The sequence below is a fragment of the Pristiophorus japonicus genome, chromosome 12, assembly GCF_044704955.1.
Source record: "Pristiophorus japonicus isolate sPriJap1 chromosome 12, sPriJap1.hap1, whole genome shotgun sequence".
Classification (NCBI taxonomy): Eukaryota; Metazoa; Chordata; class Chondrichthyes; family Pristiophoridae; genus Pristiophorus; species Pristiophorus japonicus.
Genome location: NC_091988.1, coordinates 36,845,563 through 36,873,409, shown reverse-complemented (window position 1 = coordinate 36,873,409; position 27,847 = coordinate 36,845,563). Strand labels below are relative to the sequence as shown.

The following is a 27,847-nucleotide window of genomic DNA, read 5'->3' as shown; positions in this document are numbered from 1 at the left end:
ATTCGCGTGCGCACTTTGGCTGCTGCTCCGGATCCAAGCCGTTCATTTAATTTTCCACTTTTCTATCCCCCCTTTTCTTTTTCTCTCTATCTCTCCCTGACCGCTCTCTCCTGTCATCATAGAAACATAGAAAATAGGTGCAGGAGTAGGCCATTCGGCCCTTCTAGCCTGCACCGCCATTCAATGAGTTCATGGCTGAACATGCAACTTCAGTACCCATTCCTGCTTTCTCGCCATACCCCTTGATCCCCCTAGTAGTAAGGACTACATCTAACTCCTTTTTGAATATATGCCTCCTTTCATCTCTCCTCTCTTGGATACTCTGCCCTCCCAAATCCCTACCCCCATCCTTCATTACTCTTTGACCGTCCTACTCTCCTGCCGCCATCCCAGGCTTGACTCCCACTTAGATAAGCCTACACAGCTTAGCTTCCCTGTGTGCCTCGCTATTCCCATTGTGTCAATCACGGATAAGGCTATCTCTGAGCATTTCCTTGTATCGCTCCACCTACATCCCCCTTCATCTCCTCACCCAATCCTGCCCCTGGAAAAAAAACTCTCCCAAATCTTACAAAGTCCCAACTGTCCAGCCTTTGGCCCTCCATTCACCACGACATTCCTGTAGTTACCGATCTACTCAACCACACCCTCACCACCATCTGTGACACCCTAGTTCCTATTAAAACAATTACTCTCTCTGGCCCTGGCCATTCCCCCTGGTACGACCCCCAGTCTCTCTCTCTTGCCCCCCCCCCCCCCCCCCCAAAGGGATGCAGACTTGAACAAATATGGCTGACAACTGGTTTAGCCATTCATCACCTGATCTGGCTGGACCACATAAAGCAAAATTGCTCAGCATTCCAAAATCATTCTGGAAAGCAAAGATAAACCCCAGCTTCTATTCTCCATGGCTAACCATCTTCTTAAATTCCTCCTTCACCCACCTCAAAGCCGCCGTCATCACTCTTCTCAAAAAACCAACCCTTGACCCCTTCGGCCTTGCAAACTACCACCTCATATCCAACTACCCATTCCTCTCCAATGTCCATGAACGTGTTGTCGCCTTCCAGATCCGTGCCTATCTTTTCCCGCAACTCCATGTTTGAATCCCTTCAATCAAGTTTCCACTCCACCACAGTACCGAAACGGCTCTTATCAAAGTCACAAATGACATCCTTTGTGACTGCGACAAAGGTAAATTATCCCTCCTCGTCCTTCTTGATTTGTCTGCAGCCTTTGACATGGTTGACCACCCAGTCATCCTTCTCCAATGCCTCTTCACCGCCGTCCAGCTGGGTGGGACTGCACTCGCCTGGTTCCATTCTTATCTATCTTATTGTAGCCAGAAAATCTGGCTTCTCCTCCCGCTACCGCATCATTACCTCTCGTGTCCCCCAAGGATCTATCCTTGGCCGCCTCCTATTTCTCATCTACATGCTGCCCCTTGGCGACAACATCTGGAAACACAGCATCGATTTCCAATTGTACACTGACAACACCCAGCTCTACCTCACCATTACTTCTCTTGACCCCTCCACGGACTCTAAATTTTCAGACTGCTTGCATGACATCCAGCAGAAATTTTCTCCAATTAAATATTGGGAAGACTGAAGCCATTGTTTACAGTCCCCACCACAAACTCCGTTCCAAAGCCACCAACTCCATCCCTCTCCCGAACATCTGTCTGAGGATGAACCACACCTCGGTGTCATATTTGACCCCGAAATAAGCTTCCAGCCACTTATCCGCGGCATAACTAAGACCGCCTATTTCCAACTCGGTAACATCCAACATCTCCACGCTTGCCTCAGCTCATCTGCTGCTGAAATCCTCATCCATGCCTTTGTTACTCCTAGACTTGACTATTCCAATGCACTCCTGGCTGGCCTCCCATGTTCCACCGGACGTAAACTTGATGTCTCTCAAAACTCGGCTATCCATTTCCTAACTCGCACAAAGTCTCGTTCACCCATCACCCCTGTGCTCACTGACCTACATTGGCTCCCAGTTAAGCAATGCCTCGATTTCAAAATTCTCAACCTTGTTTTCAAATCCATCCATGACCTTGTCCCTCCCCACCCGAGATATCTGCACTCCTCTAATTCTGCCCTCTTGAGCATCCCTGATTTTAATCACTCCACCATTGGTGGCCCTGCCTTCTGTTGCCCAAGCCCTTAGCTCTGGAATTCCCTGCCTAAACCTCTCCGCCTCTCTTTCTTCCTTTAAGACACTCCTTAAAAGCTACCTCTTTGACCAAGCTTTTGGTTACCTACCCTAATTTCTCCATGTGACTCGTGTCAAATTTTTTGTCTTATAATATTCCTGTGAAGAGTCTTGGTATGTTTGATTACATTAAAGGCGCTATATAAATAAAAGTTGTTCTTATTGTCATTATTGTTGTAGGCCAAATAATCCAAGAGCATCTAAAGCCTTCACAAAGGATCTAAATTAACTAAATTATAAAGTACATGCCTGCTACACCTGCAACAATCTCAGATTTCAAGTGGCATTATAATTACCTCGTGAGCTACTGAGGTGAATGATCAGTCATGATCTTATTGAATGGTGGTGCAGGCACAAAGGGCCGAATGGCCTACTCCTGCACCTATTTTCTATGTTTCACTCTATGCGATCTGAACCCCGATTGTATTGGAGCCTGGAGCAAGCTTTGCTCCATTTCTCACTAGTTTACAATGTTTAGAATTTAGAGAAGAAATTCTTCTGGGTTGAAACGTATGCCTCAGGCTACAACTGAACAAAACATGAGAAATGCATCAGTCGAACAACAATCATCTCCACTGTTGGCTCAATTCACATGGAGTGACCCAGCGTATTTACATTTGGATTCTAATTAATTGTGACAATTTCATCCCGCAGTCTGCATGAATTACATCTGATTCTAGGTTATAACAGCACAGGATTAAAAAAAAATGTTCTACCACGTTGCATTTTTTATTCCACAGGATTACTAAAGGGCAAACTGGCTAACCTACTACAATGGCCCAGGTTTTGCATTAAGAGTATCTGTGAGGCCATCAGCGCTCACCATTATTATGGAGTAAATCAGGACAGCAACTTCCGGAGCCTGCACAGGCACATTCAAACATGGAAATCTGGAAAATGCTGTCCAATTTGCCATGCTCCTACACAAGGTGTGCTCCATCGGTACCTTGCCAATAGACTTGAAATCCATGCAAGGGCATGAATTTGCTCTACATACCAATTAAAAACATGCCAGAAAAAGTTTGGGCTGGTGCATTCAGGTGTAAGTGAATTTTTAACGGTGTGATTATTCTTAATTACTGCCAAACAATCTCTCGAGCATTGAAAATTTAATTTTACATGTGTGGAGTCTCATTCCTTCAGAACTTAATTATTGATGGAGATTTAAAAAAATACAATTTTTTTAATTTTCTCTTATCTCTTAATCTTTCTCTCTCTCTATTCCGCTTTCTATACATGATTTTACAATGAATTAAATATTCTAATTTATACGTCCTGGTTTAGATTCTGCATGTCTCAGTGAGGATTCTTCAATTTGATTGGTTGAAGAGGCACGCTGCTGCTGTGCCCTGCTCACACATGCCAGTTCCCCTGTAGAGGGGCGCCGCACTGAAAATGATCTCTAGGAACTCTAAGTTGCCATTCAAAAAGTCTGTGGGCAGCTGTATGCGTAATTAATGGCGAGCGCATTCCTTCGCCACTGACTGCAAAATCCGGGCCATCATAAATATTGGCCTGGAATTCCCTGTGTATTTGCACCCGGAGGCACATACAATTGGGGCGCAAACCAAAAATACAGCCTAAAAGATAGCGGAATTTTGGGCATAAGTGAGTGCCTAATAGAGTTGGATAATTGTTTATAACTTTCAAATGGGTATATTCTCCTGTAGTTGCACAAATCAGAAAATCAAACACCCATCACTCAATGGCTTGCAATGTTTCTATAGATATGTAAAGAGAAAAAGGTTAGTAAAGACAAACGTAGGTCCCCTGCAGTCAGAATCAGGGGAAGTCATAACGGGGAACAAAGAAATGGCGGACCAATTGAACAAGTACTTTGGTTCGGTATTCACTGAGGAGGACACAAACAACCTTCCGGATATAAAAGGGGTCGGAGGGTCTAGTAAGGAGGAGGAACTGAGGGAAATCCTTATTAGTCGGGAAATTGATGGGATTGAAGGCCGATAAATCCCCAGGGCCTGATGGACTGCATCCCAGAGTACTTAAGGAGGTGGCCTTGGAAATAGTGAATGCATTGACAGTCATTTTCCAACATTCCATTAACTCTGGATCAGTTCCTATGGAGTGGAGGGTAGCCAATGTAACCCCACTTTTTAAAAAAGGAGAGAGAAAACAGGGAATTATCGACCGGTCAGCCTGACATCGGTAGTGGGTAAAATGATGGAATCAATTAAGGATGTCATAGCAGTGCATTTGGAAAGAGGTAATATGATAGGTCCAAGTCAGCATGGATTTGTGAAAGGGAAATCATGCTTGACAAATCTTCTGGAATTTTTTGAGGATGTTTCCAGTAGAGTGGACAAGGGAGAACCAGTTGATGTGGTATATTTGGACTTTCAGAAGGCTTTCGACAAGGTCCCACACAAGAGATTAATGTGCAAAGTTAAAGCACATGGGATTGGGGGTAGTGTGCTGACATGGATTGAGAACTGGTTGTCAGACAGGAAGCAAAGAGTAGGAGTAAATGGGGACTTTTCAGAATGGCAGGCAGTGACTAGTGGGGTACCGCAAGGTTCTGTGCTGGGGCCCCAGCTGTTTACACTGTACATTAATGATTTAGACGAGGGGATTAAATGTAGTATCTCCAAATTTGCGGATGACACTAAGTTGGGTGGCAGTGTGAGCTGCGAGGAGGATGCTATGAGGCTGCAGAGCGACTTGGATAGGTTAGGTGAGTGGGCAAATGCATGGCAGATGAAGTATAATGTGGATAAATGTGAGGTTATCCACTTTGGTGGTAAAAACAGAGAGACAGACTATTATCTGAATGGTGACAGATTAGGAAAAGGGGAGGTGCAAAGAGACCTGGGTGTCATGGTACATCAGTCATTGAAGGTTGGCATGCAGGTACAGCAGGTGGTTAAGAAAGCAAATGGCATGTTGGCCTTCATAGCGAGGGGATTTGAGTACAGGGGCAGGGAGGTGTTGCTACAATTGTACAGGGCCTTGGTGAGGCCACACCTGGAGTATTGTGTACAGTTTTGGTCTCCTAACCTGAGGAAGGACATTCTTGCTATTGAGGGAGTGCAGCGAAGGTTCACCAGACTAATTCCCGGGATGGCGGGACTGACCTATCAAGAAAGACTGGATCATCTGGGCTTGTATTCACTGGAGTTCAGAAGAATGAGAGGGGACCTCATAGAAACGTTTAAAATTCTGACGGGGTTAGACAGGTTAGATGCAGGAAGAATGTTCCCAATGTTGGGGAAGTCCAGAACCAGGGGACACAGTCTAAGGATAAGGGGGAAGCCATTTAGGACCGAGATGAGGAGGAATTTCTTCACCCAGAGAGTGGTGAACCTGTGGAATTCTCTACCACAGAAAGTTGTTGAGGCCAATTCACTAAATATATTCAAAAAGGAGTTAGATGAAGTCCTTACTACTAGAGGAATCAAGGGGTATGGTGAGAAAGCAGGAATGGGGTACTGAAGTTGCATGTTCAGCCATGAACTCATTGAATGGCGGTGCAGGCTAGAAGGGCCGAATGGCCTACTCCTGCACCTATTTTCTATGTTTCTATGTTTCTAGTACAGGACATCAAACATTTTTCAATTAGCCATTTACTGAATTAGCCATTGTATTTTTCTTGGAGGGAATTGGACAATCTAGGCATGTTAAAAACCAAAGTTATAAAGGATTATAAATATCTTTGTTTTCATCTTTTGATTTATTAAAAAAATTGGTTTAATTAGTGAATGTTGATGGCATCATGGACAAAGCAGTTAATGTGAGAGTGATGAGTTATGATACAAGGGCATTGCTGAGATATTTTACTTAGTAACTGAATCTCCAATGCTGTTAGTTCAGATTCCTGACACGGTTGCATTTCTCCTTTACGGTGTTACCTGTGGCTCAGCGGGTAGCACACCGCCTCAGAGTCAGAATGTTGTGGGTTCAAGTCCCACTCCAGAGACTTGTGCACATAAATCTAGGCTGACACTCCAGCCGAGAGAGTGCTGCACTGTCAGAGGCAACGTCTTTTGGATGAGACGTTAAACCGAGGCCCCGTTTGCTCTCTCAGGTAGACATAAAAGATCTGCTGGCACTATTTCGAAGAGGAGCCGGGGAGTTATCCCCGGTATCCTGGTCAATATTTATCCCTCAATTAACATCATTAAAACAATTACCTGGTCATTATCACATTGCTGTTTGTAGGTGCTTGCTATGCATAAATTGGCTGCTGCATTTCCCACATTACAACAGTGACTACACTCCAAAAGTACTTAATTGGCTGTCAGGTGCTTTGAGACATCCGGTGGTCGTGAAAGGAGCTCTATAAATGCAAGTTTTTCTTTCTTTAAACTAATCTTCCTAATTACATTACACAACATTTAAACAAAAATATGAATGTCAAAATGAATGAACTATTTGATCTGTAAAACAAGCACCAAAACCAACAGGCCTGATATTGCTGGAGCAGGGCATGTGATGGAGTTCCCTGTTTGTTTGATTTTTCGTGCACATTTAGGTAAAAAGAAATTCCCACAAAGTTGCCAGAAGGTAGTAACAGCTCAGAAAGAGCAACAGGGAATCTGGGACCTTGATGAATTTTAAACTAAAAAAAACAGGTGGGTTGGTGACTTGTGGAATGTTAAGTGTTAAAAATCTGAATCCCGACTTGAACCTGTCCACTTCCGGTTTTAGCGGAGGCGGGACATGCAGCCAATCCGCCAACAGGAGGCAGGCCGTCTATTTAAATACAACGAGGGAACGATAACATAGTGGCTATGTTACTGGATGAGTTATCCAGAGCCCTAGTAAAACTGAAATCAATGGGAATCAGGGTCAAGACTCTCCGCTGGCTGCGATCATACCTAGCACAAATGAAGATGATTGTTGGAGGTCAATCATCACAGCCCCAGGATATCGCTGCAGGAGTTCCTCAGGGCAGTGTCCAAGGCACAACCATCTTCAGCTGTTTCATCAATGACCTTCCCTCCATCATAAGGTCAGAAATGGGGATGTTCGCTGATGACTGCAGTGTTCAGTGCCAGACGCAACTCCTTAGATAATGAAGCAGTCCATGCCCGTATGCAGCAAGTCCTGGACAACATCCAGGCTTGCGCTAATAAGTGGCAATTAACATTCACACCACACAAGTGCCAGGCAATGACCATCTCCAGCAAGCGAGAGTCTAACCACTGCCCTGTGACATTCAACATCATTACCATCGCCGAATCCCAAACCATCAACATTCTGGGGGCCACCATTGACCAGAAATTTTACTAGACTAGTCACATAAACACTCTGGCAACAAGACTGGGTCAGAGGTTGGATATTGTGCAGCGAGTGTCTCATCTCCCGATTCCCCAAAGCCTTACAAGGCAAAAGTCAGGAGTGTGATAGAATACTCTCCAATTGCCTGGATGAGTGCAGCTCCAACAACACTCAAGAAGCTTGACACCATCCAGGACAAAGCAGCCCACTAGATTGGCACCCCATTCACTACATTAAACATTCGCTCCCTCTACCACCGTCGCTATAATGTGTACCCTCTACAAGATGCATTGCGGCAACTTGCCAAGGCTTCTTCAGCAGTGTTATGTATGCAACCCTATGTAACCAGTATCATACCGCCACCAGAGGGCGTACCTGTTGGAATCAAGGGATTCCAGCATCCCTTGGGAGCACTGTATGTAAGCAGGCCTCCCATGCTGTACCAACACTCTGGAGTTAGAATAAAGGAACGAAGGTCACACTTACTCATGTCTACAGTACTCAGTTACATTACTTTGTTACGAACATAACAACTAGCGAAGAGATAACGAACCATCACGCAAAAATGCAGAGAACTGTTGGTATCCTGGAGAAAATCCCAGAAGGGGATGATTGGGAGGCCTTCGTGCAGCGACTCGATTAATACTTCGTGGCCAACGAGCTGGAAGGGGATGAGAACACTGCCAAATGAAGGGCAACAACCTATGGCCTCATGAAGAATCTTCTTGCTCCGGTGAAACCAACAACCAAATCGTATGAAGAACTGTGTACGCTGGTCCGGGATCAACTAAATCCGAAGGAGAGCGTTCTGATGGCAAGGTATCGACTTTACACATATCAACGGTCTGAAGGTCAGGAAGTGGCGAGCTACGTCGCCGAACTAAGGCGCCTTGCAGGTCATTGCGAATTCGATGGATTCTTGGAGCAAATGCTAAGAGACTTTTTTGTGCTTGGCATTGGCCATGAGGTTATCCTTCACAAACTATTGACTGTTGAAACACCGAACCTGAGCAAAGCCATAACGATAGCCCAGGCATTTATGTCCACCAGCGTTAACACCAAACAAATTTTGCAGCATAAAGAGGTTTCGGCATGTACTGTATACAAAGTAACGTCGTTTTCAGGCAGGAATGTACATGGCAGAAGACCCAGAGGCCACCATTAAACGTTAATGCGAGGCAGTTAACACCTTGTTGGTGCTGCGGAGGTGATCATCGAGCCCATCAATGCCGCTTCAAACATTGTGTGCAAAGGCTGTGGAACAATGGGGCACCTCCAGCGAATATGCAGACGAGCTGCAAATCCTGCAAACCACCACGTTGCAGAGGAAGGTCGATCCATGGTGGATCAAACTGAACTAGAGACTCGAAGCGAGGAAGCAGAAGTGTACGGGATACACACCTTCACCATGAAATATTCACCGATCATGTTAAAAGTCGAACTGGACGGAATTCCAGTATCCATGGAACTGGACACAGGTGCGAGTCAGTCTATCATGAGCAAAAAGGCCTTCGACAGGCTGTGGTGCAACAAGGCACACGGGTCCAAGCTTAGCTCCATTCATACCAAGCTGAGAACTTACACCAAAGAGCTGATCCTTGTAATTGGCAGCGATACAGTAAGAGTCTCCTGTGATGGAGCAGTCCATGAACTCCCACTATGGATTGTACCAGGAGATGGCCCCACACTGTTCAGCAGAAGCTGGCTGGGGAAAATCTGCTGGAACTGGGGCGACATCCGAGCGCTCTCGTCCGTCGACGACGCCTCATGTGCCAGGTCCTGAGCAAGTTTCCGTCGTTGTTTGAGCCAGGCATCGGAAGTTTCTTGGGGGCGAAGGTGCAGATCCACTTGGTTCCCGGTACACGACCCATCCATCACAAGGCACGGGCAGTGCCATATATGATGCGAGAGAAAGTGGAGATCGAGCTGGACAGGCTGCAATGAGTGGACATCATCGCGCCGGGAGTTCAACGAGTGGGCCGGTCCAATTGTTCCGATCCTCAGGAGCGATGGCACGGTCAGAATTTGTGGGGAGTATAAAATAACGATTAACCGTTTTTCGCTACCCACGGCAGATGACCTATTTGCGACCCTGGCAGGAGGAATGACGTTCACCAAGTTGGACTTGACCTCGGCCTACATGATGCAGGAGCTGGCGGAATCTTCGAAAGGCCTCACCTGCATCAACACGCACAAAGGTCTGTTCATCTACAATAGATGCCCATTTGGGATTCAATCGACCACGGCTATTTTTCAAAGGAACATGGAGTGCCTGCTAAAGTCGGTTCCGCGCACCGTGGTTTTGATCACAGGTCGGGACACCATCGAACACTTGAAGAACCTGGAAGATGTTCTAAGTCGGCTAGATTTTGTGGGACTCAGGTTGAAACGCTCGGTGTGTTTTCCTGGTGCCAGAGGTCGAGTTCTTAGGGAGAAGTATCGCGGCAGACGGCACCAAACCCACTGACGCTAAGACGGAGGCCATCAAGAACGTGCCGAGACCAGAAAACGTGACGGAGCTGCAGTCGTTCCTGGGACTCCTCAATTATTTTTATAATTTCCTACCCGGGTTAAGCACCTTGCTAGAACCCCTACATGTGTTGCTACGCAAGGGAGATGACTGGATATGGGGGAAATCACAAGAGGCTGCTTTTGAGAAAGCCAGAAATCTGTTATGTTCCAACAAACTGCTTGTTCTGCATAACCCATGTAAACGTTTAGTGCTAGCTTGCGATGTGTCTTCGTATGAGGTTGGGTGTGTGTTACAACAAGCAAACGAATCGGGAACATTGCAACTGGTCGCCTATGCATCCAGGAGTTTGTCCAAGGCCGAAAGGGCCTACAGCATGATTGAAAAAGAAGCTCAGGCATGCGTGTACGGGGTAAAAAAAATGCACCAGTATCTGTTTGGTCTTAAGTTTGAGTTAGAATTTGACCATAAGCTGCTCATATCGCTATTCTCAGAGAGCAAAGGGATTAATACCAATGCCTCTGCTCGCATCCAAAGATGGGCGCTCACGCAGTCTGCATATGACTATGTAATCCGCAACAGACCAGGCACAGAGAACTGTGCTGATGCTCTCAGTCGGCTACCACTGCCCACCACCGGGGTGGAAATGGCACAACCTGCAGACTTGCTCTTGGTGATGGATGCATTTGAAAACGAAAAATCATCTGTTACGGCCTGCCAGATCAGGACCTGGACCAGCCAGGATCCTTTGCTGTCCCTTGTAAAAAACTGTGTCCTCCATGGGAGCTGGTCCAGCGTCCCAGCGGAGATGAATGAAGAGATCAAGCCATTCCATTGGCGCAAAGACGTAATGTCCATACAGGCAGACTGTCTTTTGTGGGGTAATCACGTGGTTTTGCCTAAGGCAGGGAAACATTCATACGCGACCAACACAGTACCCATCCAGGCATAGTAATGATGAAAGCTATAGCCAGATCCCATGTGTGGTGGTCCGGCATCAACTCAGATCTGGAGTCTTGCGTGCGCCAATGCAACACTTGCTCTCAACTGAGCAATGCACCCAGGGAGGCATCGCTAAGTTCGTGATCGTGGCCCTCCAAACCGTGGTCTAGGATCCACGTTGACTTTGCTGGCCCGTTTCTAGGCAAAATGTTTTTTGTTGTTGTGGACGCTTATTCAAAATGGATTGCGAGTGCAATAATGTCTGTAAGCACGTCCACTGCCACCATCGAAAGCCTACGAGCCATGTTTGCCACGCACGGCCTATCTGATGTCCTTGTCAGCGACAATGGGCTGTGCTCCACCAGTGCTGAATTCAAGGAATTCATGACCCACAATGGGATCAAGCACGACCCATCTGCCCCGTTCAAGCCCGTATCCAACGGCCAGGCAGAACAGGCAGTCCAAACCATCAAGCAAAGTTTGAAACGCATGTCTGTAGGCTCCCTGCAGACCCGCCTGTCCCGAGCCCTGCTCAGTACCGCACCAGACCCCACTCGCTCACCGGAGTTCCCCCAGCTCATGAAAAGGGCGCTCAAAACAAGGTTCTCTTCTTGTCCACCCTGATTTCCATGATCATGTCGAGGGTAGGCGACATCAACAAAGTATGTACCATGATCGCGCAAACTTGTCCCGCAATATTGAAGTCAATGACCCTGTATTTGTACTCAACTATGGACATGGTCCCAAGGCACTGTCTTAGCCAAAGAAGGGAGTAGGGTGTTTCAGGTCAAACTCGCAAATGGACTAACTTGCAGAAAGCATTTGGACCAAACCAAACTGCGATTCACAGACAGCCACGAGCAAACCGAAGAGGACACCACCAACTTCGACCCTCCAACACACACACACACACACACACACACACACACACACGTGGCAACTGACATCACGGTTGACCACGAAGCCGAACTCACCATCCCCAACAGCCCAGCTGCACAGCAGCCCAGCGAAGAACCAACCAACTTACATACACCTGCATTTGTACCGAGACGATCGACTAGGGAGCGAAAGGCCCCAGATCGTCTCACCCTGTAAATAAGTATACTATTGATTTTGGGAGGGAGTGATGTTATGTATGCAACCCTATGTAACCAGTATCATACCGCCACCAGAGGGCGTACCTGTTGGAGTCCCAAGGGATCCCAGCATCCCTTGGGAGCACTGTATATAAGCAGGCCTCCCATGCTGTACCTACACTCTAAAGAATAAAAGCAAACTAAGGTCACACTTACTCACGTCTACAGTACTCAGTTACATTACTTTGTTACGAACATAACAGGCAGCACCTCCCAAACCCGCGACCTCGACCACTTTGAAGGATAAGGGCAGCAGGCGCATGGGAACACCACTAATTCCAAGTTCCCTTCAAGTCACACACCATCCTGACTTGGAAGTGTATTGCCGTTCCTTCATCGTTACTGCGTCAAAATCATGGAACTCCCTCCCTAACAGCACTGTGGGAATACCTTCACCACATGGACTGCAGCGGTTCAAGAAGGCTCACCACCACCATCTCAAGGGCCATTAGGGATGGGCAATAAATGCTGACCTTGAACGAATAAAAAAGGAGCCTCTGCTTTAACAACCATTTTGAAGTTAACATTAGTTGGTCAGGTTTGGACATTTCGCAAAACCCGCCAGCTAATGCAAAGCAAGGGCAGCTGGATCCAGGAGGTAAGTGCCTTTACACTTACCCCCTGAATTCAGGGCCCCTACATAACTTACCCTTCGTGATCGGAGACCCCACCCCCCTCCCCCCACAAAGCCCCACCCTCCAATCCCCACACGGGGCCTTCTTCAGCCTCTGATTCCCCACAAGGCCTCCATCCCCTAATAAGGCCTCCCACCCGCCACTCTGTGCCTCTCCCCTCCCCTATACTTTTTCGTGAGCTCTGTCCCGCTTCTCCTGGCCCGTGATCGCTTCTGAACACCCCCCACCCCCCTCCTCTTCCAGCTGCCCTGACCTTCTTGTGAACCCCCTGATCTCTTCTGACTAACTCCCCCCCGCCCTCAATGCTCTCTGAGGCGTAGGGCAGCAGGCCTACCAGTCCGGAGCCAGCCAGCCTCTCAATCTGACTGGCTGCACGTGGCACATAGAGGCTTCCCGTGCAAATCAGACCTACGGGAAACCCTTTCTCCCAACCGCCTCAAAGTCCCTCCCACCCCCTCAATTAAAATTCAGCCATGTTTCTCCTTAACCAATCAGATTTAAGGATTGAGAAATGAACAGCGCAAGGACCGAGAAAGAGGGTGAATTGAATGTCAAATCAGGTACAGAAAAATAAATAAAGGAATAGATTGGATTGAGAGAGAGGAGAGAGAAAGGAAAAGAAAAAGAAAAAATGCTATTTTTTAAAAATCTAAAATAATTGACAACCTGAAGGAATAACATTTCTGGGAAGAGAGGTAGTCATCAGCAGTCATTAACAATTATCACGCCGTTAAAATGGTACTGATGGTCAAATGCTGATAATTACTCGACTCAACTTTCTGTGGAGAGTTTAATGGACGTGTTAATTTGCAACACCTAAAGCTCTGATTGGGCCACCTTGATGACAAGTCCTGATTGCTCATTGGTCCCCTTGGAGGATAAAATATACCCAGTTGTTTCTCTTTGCAATGTGTAATTCGAGCCATTCTGACTGCCAACTCGACAGAACAGATCTCACTTGGAATACTCTCATCGGTTAAGTCTGTCTCTCACTCCCCATAGAAGTTCCTGACCTTCCCCCACGCACCCCCAGCCCAAGTTCCTGACCGTCTCCTCCCCCAGCCCCAGTTCCTGACCTACCCCTCCCCCCCGCAGCCCAAGTTCCTGATCTTCCTCTCCCCCCCCTCCCCCCCCCCGCGAACAGCCCAAGTTCCTGACCTCCCCCATCAGCCCAAGTTCCTGACCTAACCCCCTCACCCACCGCCTAAATTCCTGACCTTCATCCAAGGTTCTGATCTCCCCAGCCCAAGTTGCTGACATTCCCCTCCCGCCCCCCAGCCTAAGTTCCTGACCTCCTCCCCCCAGCATAAGTTGCTGACGTCCTCCGCGCCCCCCCAGCCCAAGTTCCTGACCTCCACCTCCGTCCACTGCCCCCCCCACCCCCAAGTTCCTGACCTCTCGCCCCACCACCCCCCAAATTCTTGACCTCCCTCCACCAGCCCAAGTTCCTGACCTCTTCCCCCCCAGCCCAAGTTCCTGACCTCCTCCCCCCCCACCCCAAATTCCTGACCTCCACCCTCCCGCCCCCCAAGTTTCTGACCCCTCCCCACCAGCCCAAGTTCCTGACCTCCTCCCCCCCAGCCCAAGTTCTTGACCTTCCCCTCACCCCGCCCAACTTCCTGACACCCCCATCAGCCCAAGTTCCTGACCTCCCCCCATCCCCCCCTTGACCCACCCCCCACCCAAATTCCTGACCTCCAACCGCACCCGCACTCCCCCGCCCCCTCAAGTTTCTGACCTCCCTCCACCCCCCCAGCCCAAGTTGCTGACCTTCTCCCCTCACCCAAATTCCTGACCTTCTTCCGGTCTGCCCAGGTTCCTGATCTCCTCCCCCTGCCCACGTTCCACCCCCATGGATCCATAACCCTTCCCCCACCCCCAACAAGTTTCTAACCTTCACCACCCCCCACATAGATGGGGCATTGTATGAGAGTCACAGATTGTTAACAGCTTTATTGGGTATGAAGTGAATAGTGACAGTGTCATGACTTCCGGATTTCATCCAGGCCTATGTCATTTGCCACACACGCATCGAGCTTTCTGAGAAAACAACCAGGTATAGGGGGAGGAGAGGGAGAACAGTGGTGCGAGTGTAAAGGGGATGGAGTTGGAAGAACATAATCCGTCTTACCATCTGGATCGCGTCCTTGCTCTCAACCCCACTGTGATCTCCATGCTCTCCCCCTCCCACTGAGTTTCTGACCTCCTTTCCCCTCTCTCTGCCCCAGTCTCTCCCTCCCCAGTCTGTGTCTCTCTACTCTCCATCCCAGTTGCTCTCTCTCCCCTACTTTCTCTTCCCTTCCCCACCCCACCCTCTCTCTCTCCCACCTCCAATTTTCTCTCTCAGAGGCCGCGAAAATGTTTGTGTAGATAATCACAGCGATATTCTAGGCAAAAGTCCTTGGAGCTCCTTTAGTAAAGTCATTGATATTCAAAAGATAACCCAAAAGCACCAGTAGAAGGCTCGGGTTCAAGCAGCAGCTCCAGGCTCGGTAACGTGGTTCGGCCCCACTTCAAGCTTCCTCATATCGTACTGTGCATGTGCGACCGGCAAAAAGGGGCAGGTCCATCGTGCGCATGAGCAGAAGGACACAAAAATGTTGGTGCAGATAATCACTTCAGACTTTAATGGGAAATTAATGTTCAACTGCAGCAACTTCATGAAAGTCACAAGGAAGTTAAGCGCGAGATGCCATTTTTTGCAAAGCCAACAGTGGAACAATGCAAATCGGCCAGCAATTTGTGGTGATTCACAATTCATAGGATATCTCTACCCCACTACAAGCTGCTGTCCAATTTGTGCAAAATTTTCAGCAAAATCTGCCCAACTTTTTTGACTTTTTCTGGTTCTATCACTGTAGAAATTAGGGTTATAAAATAGACATGAACCATTTGAATACTAAGCACCAGAAGGTTCAATAACATAAAAAATGTGATTTGTTAAGAATCATAGAATGATACAGCATTCTGCCCATTATGCTCTTTTGAAAGAGCTATCCAATTAGTCTCTCTCCCCTGTTCTTTCCTCATAGCCCAGCAATGTTTTCCTTTTTAATTATTTATCCAATTCCTTTTTGATAGTTATTATTATTGAATCTGCTTCCACCACCAAAAGCATTTAAATAAAGTCAGGGTCCCTCCCTACTCTGCCCCCTAAATTGTAGTGAAGAAGACTCTTTGCTACCTTTGGTCAAAAGGGGGACCTTAAAGCCCATGAAGTGTTGAAGAAATAACAGAAGGAAATGTTCTTTTACTCCCAAAGGAGTAAACCAACATGTTTTTAAAAAGGTAACTGATTCACTCTGGGATTGATTACCTCTCTCTAGGGTTGGCTCGGGTTCTTCACGAGGCCCGCAGCATAACTCAGGCCAGCTCTCAGCTAGCATGAGTTTCACATTGTGTGGGGAGAGTATGATGGGCTGGCGAGCCCAGGAACTCGCACCGACATGGCCCTAAAGCACTCCCAGGACCAGGAGAGAAGGATGGCTTCGCCATGACCAGAACTATGGCCACTTTTTATTTGGGATGAAACCCATATGGTCCGGGTTCCATCTCTACCTCCCACCCCTCACCCCATAAATGGCCAATCTTATCACTACCCCCTCCCAGACCCTTTGTCTATTCAACCGGGGTCCTTGGCCATCTAAGGCAGCATTTGGGAGGTCAGTGATGTTAGTATGATTGTTTACCTTCTCAGCATGCTTATATTTGGGTGGTGCAGCAAGTTTGATCTCTTCAATGTTCACAACTGGTGCATCCTCCACTGGCTGCCCTGGGCTAAGTTTCTTGCACTTAAGCATCCCAACTTGGAGTGTGTTAAGAATTTCTTCCACGTTCTCGCTTGGAATGGGCTTGCCATGCCAATTTTCTTTATCCTCAACACCTGAAAATATTTGAAACTTTGAAGTACATCAAAAAAGTCTAAAAGATTTAGGGGCTGAAAACCCAAAGGAAGTGAGCAATTTTGGTAGAAATGCTGTGATACAATATTGAGAATCTCCATCCCTGACCCTCAAACCACACACACAGCGTTCAGAAGCCACACAACTTACACAGCGTTCAGGGGCCATGCATTACACACCACACACACAGCATTAAAGAGCCACGCATTACACACCACACACACGCAGCATTAAGGGATATGCATTACATACCACACACAGCATTCAGGAGCCACACATTACACACCACAAACATTTGATATATTTTCTAATCAGTAACACCTGATTTTCAGGAATAATGTCACATTACCAGTCATGTGGGTAACTTTGAAATTCATCCATTTTGCGTATCACACATTTACGTTACCAAGTTAAGTAGGGGGCAGGAAGTTCCAGCCTGAAACAGGCAAAAGCTTTGTCATATTTAATTACGTTGCAATTACATCATCATGAGTCATGCGATTTTTTGATGTTAGAGTCATTTACCGCCCATACGAAACTGGCACACAGGATTGTTCGGGACTGAAATGTATACACAGTTTCATTTAAACAGCTAAGCAATAAGGAAAATCCAGTGAACAATTTTCAACCATTTCTACGCTGTTTTTCTTGGTCTTTTTCCTTGTGTGAATTTCAGGAGCCTTTGTGGCTATTGCTAAATAGAACCACAATGGGTTTTCTCCATGGGAATCCCCCTATAATCTGGACTTCCAGGAGGAAAAGGAAGATGGATGGAGGGATACCAGGCCAGTCAGGCTGCACCAAAGCTGCGCTGCACCCATCCATGGATATCCCCACACCAGAATCTACAGGCATAAGTACATGGATCTTATTAATCAGAAAAGCAGCAGTTGCTGTGGCGGCTGCAATTTATAATAGACATCATGACATAGAGTAATGCCATATGCTCCTACTAAACCTTCAGCCAAAACTAATTACATGCAGGGCATTGCTAGTGGCTGTCCAGACCATAACTGGCTCTTAACTTTTATATTTCAGGATCATTTCAGACTGCCTCTAAGGTCATAACTGACAATATGCTGTCCATAGATATTACAGCATAGAAACAGGCCATTTGGCCCAACTGGCCGATGCTGCTGTTTTTGCTCCAGATGATCCTTCTTCCACTCTACTTCATCTAACGGTATCAGCGTTTCCTTCTGTTCCTTCCTCCCTCGAATACTTATTTAGCTTCCCCTTAAATGCATCTATGCTAGTTGTCTCAACTACTCCATGGGTAGCAAGTTATGTTCTAACCACTCTCTGGGTAAAGACGTTTCTCCTGAATACCTTATTGAATTGATTAGTGACTATCTTATATTTATGACCCCTAGTTTCAGACTCCCCCACGTGGAAACATCTTCTCTACGTCTACCCTATCAAACCCCATCGTAACTTTAAAGACTTCTATTGGGTCGCCCCAGAGAAAAGACCCCCAGCTTGTTCAGTCTCTCCAGACAGTTATAACCTATCAGTTTTGGTATCATCCTTCTAAATCTTTTTTTTCATCTTCGCCAATGCCTCTATATCTTTTTCTAACATAGAGAACAAAACTGTGCACAGTACCGTAAATGTGGCCTAACCAATCTGTACCCCGAAATCCCTTTGCTCCTTTACCCCATTAGACTATTAAGGAGTATATAATAGAAGATATAACAGATAAGAGATGTAAAGGTTGGGGAACATCTAGGCAATAGTGACCATAATATAATACGTTTTAAGATGATAATTGAGAAGGACCTAAGTATGATAAAACCAGGGTAATAGATTGGAGAAAAGCTGATTTTGAGGGGCTGAGAATAGAACTTGGGAAAATAAAATGGGCAACAATATTGGCAAAAAACGATGTAGAAAGCAATGGGAAACATTTAAAATGGTGTTCAACAGAGTGCAGGAATAATATATTCCGCTAAAAGGAAAGAACAACTAAACATTAATAAGACGCCATGGATGAATAAAGCCATAAGGGAACAATTGAGGATAAGAAAAGAGGCATACATTAAGTACATAGACAGCAGGGGAGTCCATGATAAGGGAGAATACAAAAAGATTAGGAGAGGTCAAAAAAACAATTAGGAAGGCAAAGAGGAACTATGAAATTAAATTATCAAGGAACATGAAACAAAATAGTAAAATATTTTACAGGCACATCAATAAAATAAGGAAGGTTGAGATGGGAATAGGGCCATAAAGAGATAGACAGGATAATACCACAGGTAACGATAGAGAGATGGCAGAAATATTAAATAATTATTTTACTTCAGTATTTACCAGGGAGATAGACAGGTGGACGTGACATTGGATGATGAGATTAGTAATGAGATAAGTACATTTAAAATAAAAAAAGAGAGGATACATTAAATAAACTAATTAAACTCAAAGAAGATAAAACCCCTGGTCCGGATGAATTGCGTCCACGCATTTTAAAAGAAACTAGGGAAGAGACAGCAGAGGCATTACTACACATATTTAATAATTCATTAGGAAAAAGGTGTAGTGCCAGAGGACTGGTGGATAGCTAACTATACCTATATTTAAGGGGGATAGAACATATCCAGGGAATTATAGACCAGTTAGCTTAACATCAGTGGTAATAAAAATAATGAAATCCCTACTAAAGGAGAAAATAGAAGAGCAATTAGAAACCAAATATATAGTAATGAACAGTCAGCATGGATTTCAAAAGGGAAAGTCTTGTTTGACCAACCGCATTGAATTTTTTGAAGAGATAACAGAGAGAGTAGACAATGGTAATGCAGTAGATGTAATTTATCTAGATTTTCAAAAGGCCTTCGATAAGGTACCCATAATAGACTGATGAACAAGGTCAGAGAACGCGAAGTGAAGAGACAAGTAGCAGAATGGATAGCTAGACAGAAAGCATAGAGTAGAGGTAAAAAGTAGCTATTCACAATGGCAGAAGTGGTGTTCCACAAGGATCAGTGCTGGGACCATTCCTATTCACAATTTGTATTAACAATTTAGACTTTGGAGTCAAAAACACAATTTCTAAATTTGCGGATGACACCAAACTGGGGAGGGGATAGTCAATACTGAGGAGGACTACAACAAATTGCAGGAGGACATTAATAAACTTGCAGATAATTGGCAAATGAAATTCAACAGAGATAAATGGTAGGAAGAATAGTGAGCTAATTATTACTTAGAGGGTGCAATTCTAGATGGGGTAGAAGAACAAAGGGATCGGAGTACAAATGCACAAATCAGTAAAAGTTGTGACACAGGTTAGCAAGGCTGTAAAAAAAAGGCAAACCAAGCACTAATGTTTATTTCTAGAGGTATAAAATTGAAAAGTAGGGAAGGTATGCTAAACCTGTATTGAACCTTGGATAGACCACACTTAAGGAGTACTGCATAAAGTTCTGGTCGCCATATTATAAAAAGGATAGAGAAGCACTGGAGAGGGTGCAGAGAAGATTTACAAGGATGACTCCAGAAATCCGAGGGTATACATATCAGGAAAGGATGAATAGCCTTCTTTTCTCTTGAAAAAGGAAGGCTGAGGGGTGATCCAAAAGAGGTCTTTAAAATTATGAAAGATTTTGATAGAGTGGAGACAGAAAGAATGTTTCCACTTGTGGGGAAGAGCATAACTAGAGGCCATCAATATAAGATAGTTATCAAGAAACAGGGAATTCAGAAGAAACTTCTTTACCCAAAGAGTGGTGAGAATGTGGAATTCACTTCCACAGGGAATAGTTGAAGCGAATAGTATAGATGCATTTAAGGGGAGGCAAGACAAGCATATGAGGAAGAAAGGAATAGAGGGTTATGCTGATAGATTTAGATGAAGACGTGAAGAGGCTCAAGTGGAGCATAAACGCCGGCATTGAGTGGTTGGGCTGAATGGCCTGTTTCTGTGCTGTATATCCTATGTAATATATATAGCCTCCTTATTCCTCCTACCAAAATGCACCACTTCACACTTATCTAGATTGAAATTAATTTGCCATACAGATATGATGGCTGTGATATTTTAGAGAATGGTAGAATTCCAAAAAATCTAAGGTGTTTCTGATCACACCTGTGTCCCTTCTTGCATAGTGCCAGTAATTACATGAATAGGAAAGGATTCCACGCTCTCTGTTCAGTTTATTTATAACCATTAGCACCAGATAATGCAAGCCACTTCCTAAGTGCTCACTTCCCAGGCAGCGGTCATGAACCCTTCAGTCCACAGTCCTCCCAATATATTAACATCTTTCTGACGGTTCTTCCCTGGGCTTGAAGCTACTGCCGCTGAGGATTCTTTTCACATTGCCAGGAGGCATACATCTGTAGCTCAATGGAGACACCATTTCTGAATTTCCCATCCCTGTGGAATTTTATTAGCCTCAACTGAGCACTGTTTTTTAAACCATTGCATGAAATTTTGACCTCAGTACAGTGGAATTTGAATCTAAGCCCCTGGCGCTGTGAGTTAGTGCTCCAGCAGTGTCACTGGGCTGCTCCCTTGGCATGTTTTCTATTAACAGTCTTGACCACTGTGCTCAAAAATACAGAAAGCGATTTCTCTGCGTTCCATCAGTCTATCCACTAACCGCTCCAAAACAAAAACCCAAGTAAAAACACAGTTCAATATAAAGGGACATGTAGTTAAGATACCTTCAATGCCTTTTCCTTTCAAGGTCTTAGCAATAATAACAGTTGGTTTGTCAGGGACCATGTTGCCCTGCCAAAAAGCTTTGCAGAGTTCTTCAACACTGTGTCCATCCACCATCTCAGTATTCCAGCTGTACAGAAGAGTTTAGAATTCATCATTTAACCACAATACTCAACACAAACACCAATTTGTGCACCAAAATCGCAAAGAGACAAACATATAGGGCCCGAATCTGGTGGTAGCTAAGTTCTGCCAAAGTGCCGCCCAAAGGACCACTGAGAGACCGGAAGGTACTTTGGGCAGGAGTTTCATTAAAAAGTCCTGAAATGACCGTCTGGCAGCAAAAAAATGACTTCGATCATGATTCTGGGCGGCAGCGGGCTGGAGCTCCCAATCTCGGTGGCAAATACAATCCTTGGCAAAGTATCGCCGAGGATTGAATCGCGCCCAGGGGAGTGGGGGGGTGGAGAACACATTAAAAAAAAAATTTACACAAAAGAAAACACTAAAAAAAATAAAGAAAAGAAGTTTACTAACCTTTTTTTGTCGGTCTTCATACTTACCGCAGAGGTTAGACCTGCCTCCATGCAGCGGTCCTTCCCCCTGCTGCCACCGACTCCCGCCCGGAGTAAACTGGTAGCTCGGCGGGCAGGAGGACACTTGCACGCGTTACGCGCTAGTGGACGTCAGCGGGCAGTTCCCAGCAGTCTTCCCGCCCCACCGGAGGGAGGCCTCCACGAAACTGGCACCAAGGGGAGACCGCCCAGAAAACTCGGCGGCAGTGGGCGGCTAGTCCACGAAGTTCGGGGCCAAAGTAATTTTGTTAGTTTAATTTTATGTAGTATATTTGGAACACAAGGCACAAGATTTTTTTTTAATTTTTTTTTTAACAGTATTTGCAGTAGAGGCAACAGTTCTGAAAAAACTGACGAAGTAAAATAATTTGTGAAAATGTTATTTGGGTGGTTAAAGCAATTGTAACTTACTATAATCTTTCAAAGGATTTTAATTGTTATAAAGAATATAAATACAAAAATGAACTTATAATTTTCAGCCTCCTCCATAAAGTCTGTACTCTCGCTACTGATTCTACCCGATTCTCCTTCCCCCATCCTTCACCGGCCAATCTCAGGTTGAACCAGAGTGTTCACAACCTCAGCATCCTATCTGACTCTGAGTGAAGCTTTTACCTCATATCTGCTGTCACAAATACCAGCTACTTCCACCTTCATAACATAGCCCACCTCTGCCACTACCATGGCCCATTGGCTGCTAGAACCCTCATCCATGCCTTGGTCACCTCCAAACTCTATTCCATTGCTCTCCTGACGGGCCTCCCAACTCCCACACACTTCGCCCCAAAATTGCCTTCAGCCATCTAGGTCCCATGCTCTGAAATTCCCTCCCTAAATTCCTCTGCCTCTCCACCTCCCTATCCTCTTTTAAGTCCTCTCCCTTAAAAGCCACCTCTTTGATCAGGCTTTTGGTCACCTATTCAAACATTTCCTCTTCCGTCTTGGCATTTAAAAAAAATAATGTTGCATGTTTGAAGCACTTTGGGATGTTTATCTATGTTACTGGTGCTATATAAATGCAAGTTGTTGTTGTAATAAAGAATAAAACAACAACAACTGGGAATACTGTAAATAAGAAAAACACTTTGATTTGTTGTTACTGCATTCAGCTCGTTTAGACTTCTTTGGAATTAGATGATGCAAGGAGCCCGGAGAACTAAGTAACTTACATTTATGAGATGCCATAAAAAAAGAACGTGCATTTATATAGCGCTTTTCACAACCTCAGGATGTTCTGAATTGCATCACAGCCAATGAAGCAATTTTGATGTGTAGTCACTGTTGCAAAGTAGGAAACACAGCAGCCCAATTTGTGCACAGCAACGTCCAACAAACAGCAATTAAATAAATGACCAAATCATCGTGTTAGTTGAGGGAAAAATCTTGGCTAGGACTCAGGGAGAACTCTCCCGCTCTTTGTCAAATAGTGCCGCAAGATCTTTTACATCCAGTGAGAGGGCAGATTGAACCTCGAACAGTACAGCACTCCCTTACTATTGCACTTAAGTGTCAGCCTGGATTGTGTGCTAAATAAACTGATGAGGCTTGAATCTACTACCTTCTGACTCAGAGGCGAGAGTGCTACCACAGCAAAGTTTGTTTTATTTTGTGGCAGATATTAGTCATGAGGTTTTATGACGTAATTAGACATTGAGAAGTTCCTGAAATAATCAATGTTCCAAAAATTAAATGATGGACAAAGAAATCAACAATATCAACTTCAGGTACATGGGATTGATGTGGGAAGAAAATTGAGTTATATGACTGGACAGCTTAAATTTGAAAATCAGAACCCAAAATCGAACTATCTGATTAGATAACTTAATTTCAAATGGTCTCTTCAGGTTAACACATTGAAGACTACAACACTGATTCATAAATGGGCAGCATCATCAATGATGTATCAGATGCAGTATTTTAATGGAATCATATACATTCTAAATTACATCAAAAAAAACTACCTAGCTCAGGTCCCTGCACAGCAAGGGTATTATTTGAAAGCATGTTAAACAATCCATGAAACTGAACATCATTTTTAATTCAACTTGTTAAGTCCAGATGCTTTATTCAAAACAATGATGAAACCATAAACATGGCAAATATATAATAGTTCTACCATATCATGTGATTTCATTTGTTTTATTGGCCATTGAACCTCAAGAGAAAATTAACTATAAAGGTAGAACCATGTAAAACATTTTTAACGCTGCTCTGGATTCTGAATTTTGGAATCCATTAGTTTTTGTAAAAAAAAAATTCTATTTACGATGTTCCTTCCTCCCCTAACCTCTAATCTAGGTTCCTATTCAATTATTAATAGTTGAAAAGTCAAAGACCATATGTCTGTCCATTTCTCCAGCAGCCATCACCCTGTATTTCAACTTCCAAGTTGCAAACTTACCCAAAAGCATCGCAACGTTTGCGATAGAGTTCAACCTTGTGCTGCAGTGGAGCAGGTTCACTTTGACCAAGGCGGTTCACGTCCAAAATAGCCAATAAATTGTTAAGTTTGTAGAAAGAAGCAAATGCCATTGCTTCCCAGACTGAACCTGCAGACGATTCTCCATCTCCCAATAGGCAGTATACACGGTAACTGGAAGGAACAGTGAAAAAAGAAACATCAATAATTCCGCATGAAGTTATCAAATTATTTACCTCCAAGTCCGACTCCAACATTTTTTTCAGCTTTTGAGAATTGGTGAAATAATTTTGTGAAGAGCCACTAGAGGTAGTAAAATAAGTTGTTAAATAAATGTGAATTCAAGCTTACTTTTGGCTTTTTGCCCATTCACCAATAAATGGAATATAAAATTATTTGATCTGAAACATTTACTCTGAAACATTAACATTTAATAAACGATCCCCTAGTAAAGGATCCTCTAGAAATGCGTGACCATAGCATGGTTGAATTTCAAATTCAGTTGGAGGGTGAGAAAGTTGGATCTCAAACCAGTGTCCTAAGCTTAAACAAAGGAGACTACAAAGGTATGAAGGCAGAGTTGGCTAAAGTGGACTGGGAAAATAGATTGAAGTGTGGGACGGTTGATGAGCAGTGGCAGATATTTAGGGCCCAAGTTTCCACATGATTTGCGCCTGATTTTTAGGAGCAACTGGTGGAGAACGGACTATCTTAGAAATCGCAATTCTCCACATTTTTTTTCCTGCAGTTCTAGTCAGGTAGAACAGTTCCACTTTGGAACAGAATTTTTTCTTCAAAAGGGGGCGTGTCTGGCCACTGACGCCTGATTTCAAAGTTTCCACAGTGAAAACGTACTCCAAACTAACTTAGAATGGAGCAAGTGAAGATTTTTGTAGAACTGAAAAAACCTGTTCTACACATTAAAAAAATCAGGCGCAGGTTACAAATTAGGCGTCCAGAACGAGGTGAGGGGGGAGGGGGGGGAAGGGAAGTCATTAAATTCTATAATAAATCCTTATTTATACTTCTACAAATATTATACAAATAAATCCAACCTGAATAAAAATTTATAAGCAAAGAAAAGATTAAATAAACCATCTTCCTACCTGTGTGAAAGTGCTTCAGGCAGGCCTTTCGGGACCGAAGGCTGAACGGGCCGGCCCGAGACTTTGGGCAGGGCCCGTCCCCAGCACCAGATTTACAGGTAGGTGGCGTTGGGTCGGGTCTGGTCGGGGGGGGGGGGGGGGGAGCAGGAGCTGGCCATGGGAGGAGCCTTATTCACGCAGCCCAATGAGGCCATTCGGCCAGGGCTAGGGGCTGCGTGCTTCGGGCGCCTGGAGCTACTGCACTTGCGCGCCCACTGTAGCGCGCATGTGCAGAGGTCCCGGCACTGTTTTCGGCGCAGGGACCTGGCTCTGCCCCCCCCACAGCTCGTGCTGCGCTGCGCCGAGGGCCAGAGGACCTGCAGGGAGGTGGAGAATACGGAGGATTTTTTTAGGCGCACTTTGTGGCGCGAAAAACGGGCGTCCAGGTTGGGACTGCGCCGTTCTAGGCGCGTGTGGAAACTTGGGCCCTTAAGGTGGTATTTCACAACTCAACAAAAATATATTCCAATGGGAAGGAAAGACTGTAAGAGAAGGGATAGCCATCCGTGGCTAACTAAGGAAATAAGAGAAGGAATCAAATTGAAAACAAGGGCATACAAAGTGGCCAAGACTAGTGGGAGACCAGAGGATTGGGAAACTTTTAAAAGTCAGCAAAGAACGACTAAAAAAAATAAAGAGAGGGAAGATAGATTATGAAAGCAAACTAGCATGAAATATAAAAACAGATAGTAAGAGAACAGGTATATAAAAAGGAAAAGAGTGGCTAAAGTAAATGTTGTTCCCCTAGAGGATGAGACTGGGGAATTAATAATGGGGAACAGGGAAATGGCAGAGACTTTGAGCAAATATTTTGTATTGGTCTTCACGGTAGAAGACACTAAAAACACTCCAATAGTGGATAATCAAGGGGCTATTAGGGAGGGAGGAACTTAATATTATCACTATAAAAGTAGTACTTGGTAAAATAATGGTAAAAATTGAAGACAAATGTAGGTCCCTTGCAGTCAGATTCAGGTGAATTTATAATGGGGAACAAAGAAATAGCAGACCAATTGAACAAATATTTTGGTTCTGTCTTCACGAAGGAATACACAAATAACCTTCCAAAAGTACTAGGGGACCGAGGGTCTAGTGAGAAGGAGGAACTGAAGGATATCCTTATTAGGTGGAAAATTGTGTTCGGGAAATTGATGGGATTGAAGGCTGATAAATCCCCGGGGTCTAATAGTCTGCATCCCAGAGTACTTAAGGAAGTGGCCCTAGAAAGAGTGGATGCATTGGTGATCATTTTCCAACAGTCTATCGACTCGGGATCAGTTTCTATGGACTGGAGGGTAGCTAATGTAACACGTTTTAAAAAGGGAGGGAGAGAGAAAGCCGGTAATTATAGACTGGTTAGCCTGACATCAGTAGTGGGGAAAATGTTGGAATCAATTATTAAGGATGAATAGCAGCGCATTTGGAAAGCAGTAACAGGATCCAAGTCAGCATGGATTTATGAAGGGGAAATCATGCTGGACAAATCTTCTGGAATTTTTTGAGGATGTAACGAGTAGACTGGACAAGTGAGAACCAGTGGATGTGGCGTATTTGGACTTTCAAAAGGCCTTTGACAAGGTCCCACATAAGAGATTGGTATACAAAGCACATGGTATTGGGGGTAATATACTGACGTGGATAGAGAACTGGTTGGCAGACAGGAAGCAAAGAGTAGGAATAAACGGGTCCTTTTCAGAATGGCAGGCAGTGACTAGTGGAGTGCCGCAGGTCTCAGTGCTGGGACCCCAGCTCTTTACAACATACATCAATGATTTGGATGAAGGAATTGAGTGTAATATCTCCAAGTTTGCAGATTACACTAAACTGGGTGGCAGTGTGAGCTGAGAGGGGGACGCTAAGAGGCTGCAGGGTGACTTAGACAGGTTAGGTGAGTGGGCAAATGCACGGCAGATGCAGTATAAATGGATAAATGTGAGTTTATCCACTTTGGGGGCAAAAACACGAAGACAGAATATTATCTGAATGGCGGCAGATTAGGAAAAGGGGAGGTGCAACGAGACCTGGGTGTCATGGTTCATCAGTCATTGAAAGTTGGCATACAGGTGCAGCAGGCGGTGAAGAAGGCAAATGGTATGTTGGCCTTCATAGCTAGGGGATTTGAGTATAGGAGCAGGGAGGTCTTATTGCAGTTGTACAGGGCCTTGGTGAGGCCTCACCTGGAATATTGTGTTCAATTTTGGTCTCCTAATCTGAGGAAGGACATTCTTGCTATTGAGGGAGTGCAGCAAAGGTTCACCAGACTGATTCCCGGGATGGCCGGACTGACATATGAGGAGAGACTGGATCAACTGGGTCTTTATACATTGGAGTTTAGAAGGATGAGAGGGGATCTCATAGAAACATACAAGATTCTTACGGGACAGGACAGGTTAGATGTGGGTAGATTGTTCCCGATGTTGGGGAAGTCCAGAACCAGGGGACACAGTCTCAGGATAAGGGGTAGGCCATTTCGGACTGAGATGAGGAGAAACTTCTTCA

General features: G+C 45.0%; 1 protein-coding gene across 2 annotated transcripts in view; it reads right to left on the bottom strand.

Moving 5' to 3' along the window:
- The window catches only part of LOC139277189 (transketolase-like), a 73,644-nt gene that overhangs the window by 23,531 nt on the left and 22,266 nt on the right, over positions 1-27,847 (bottom strand). For both annotated transcript variants that reach the window (XM_070895306.1, XM_070895307.1), the window contains exons 5-7: positions 24,186-24,377; positions 21,212-21,339; positions 16,334-16,527 (exon numbers count right to left, since the gene is read on the bottom strand). In XM_070895306.1, the coding sequence (XP_070751407.1) occupies positions 16,334-16,527; positions 21,212-21,339; positions 24,186-24,377 (514 nt within the window). The remainder of the gene's footprint in view (positions 1-16,333; positions 16,528-21,211; positions 21,340-24,185; positions 24,378-27,847) is intronic.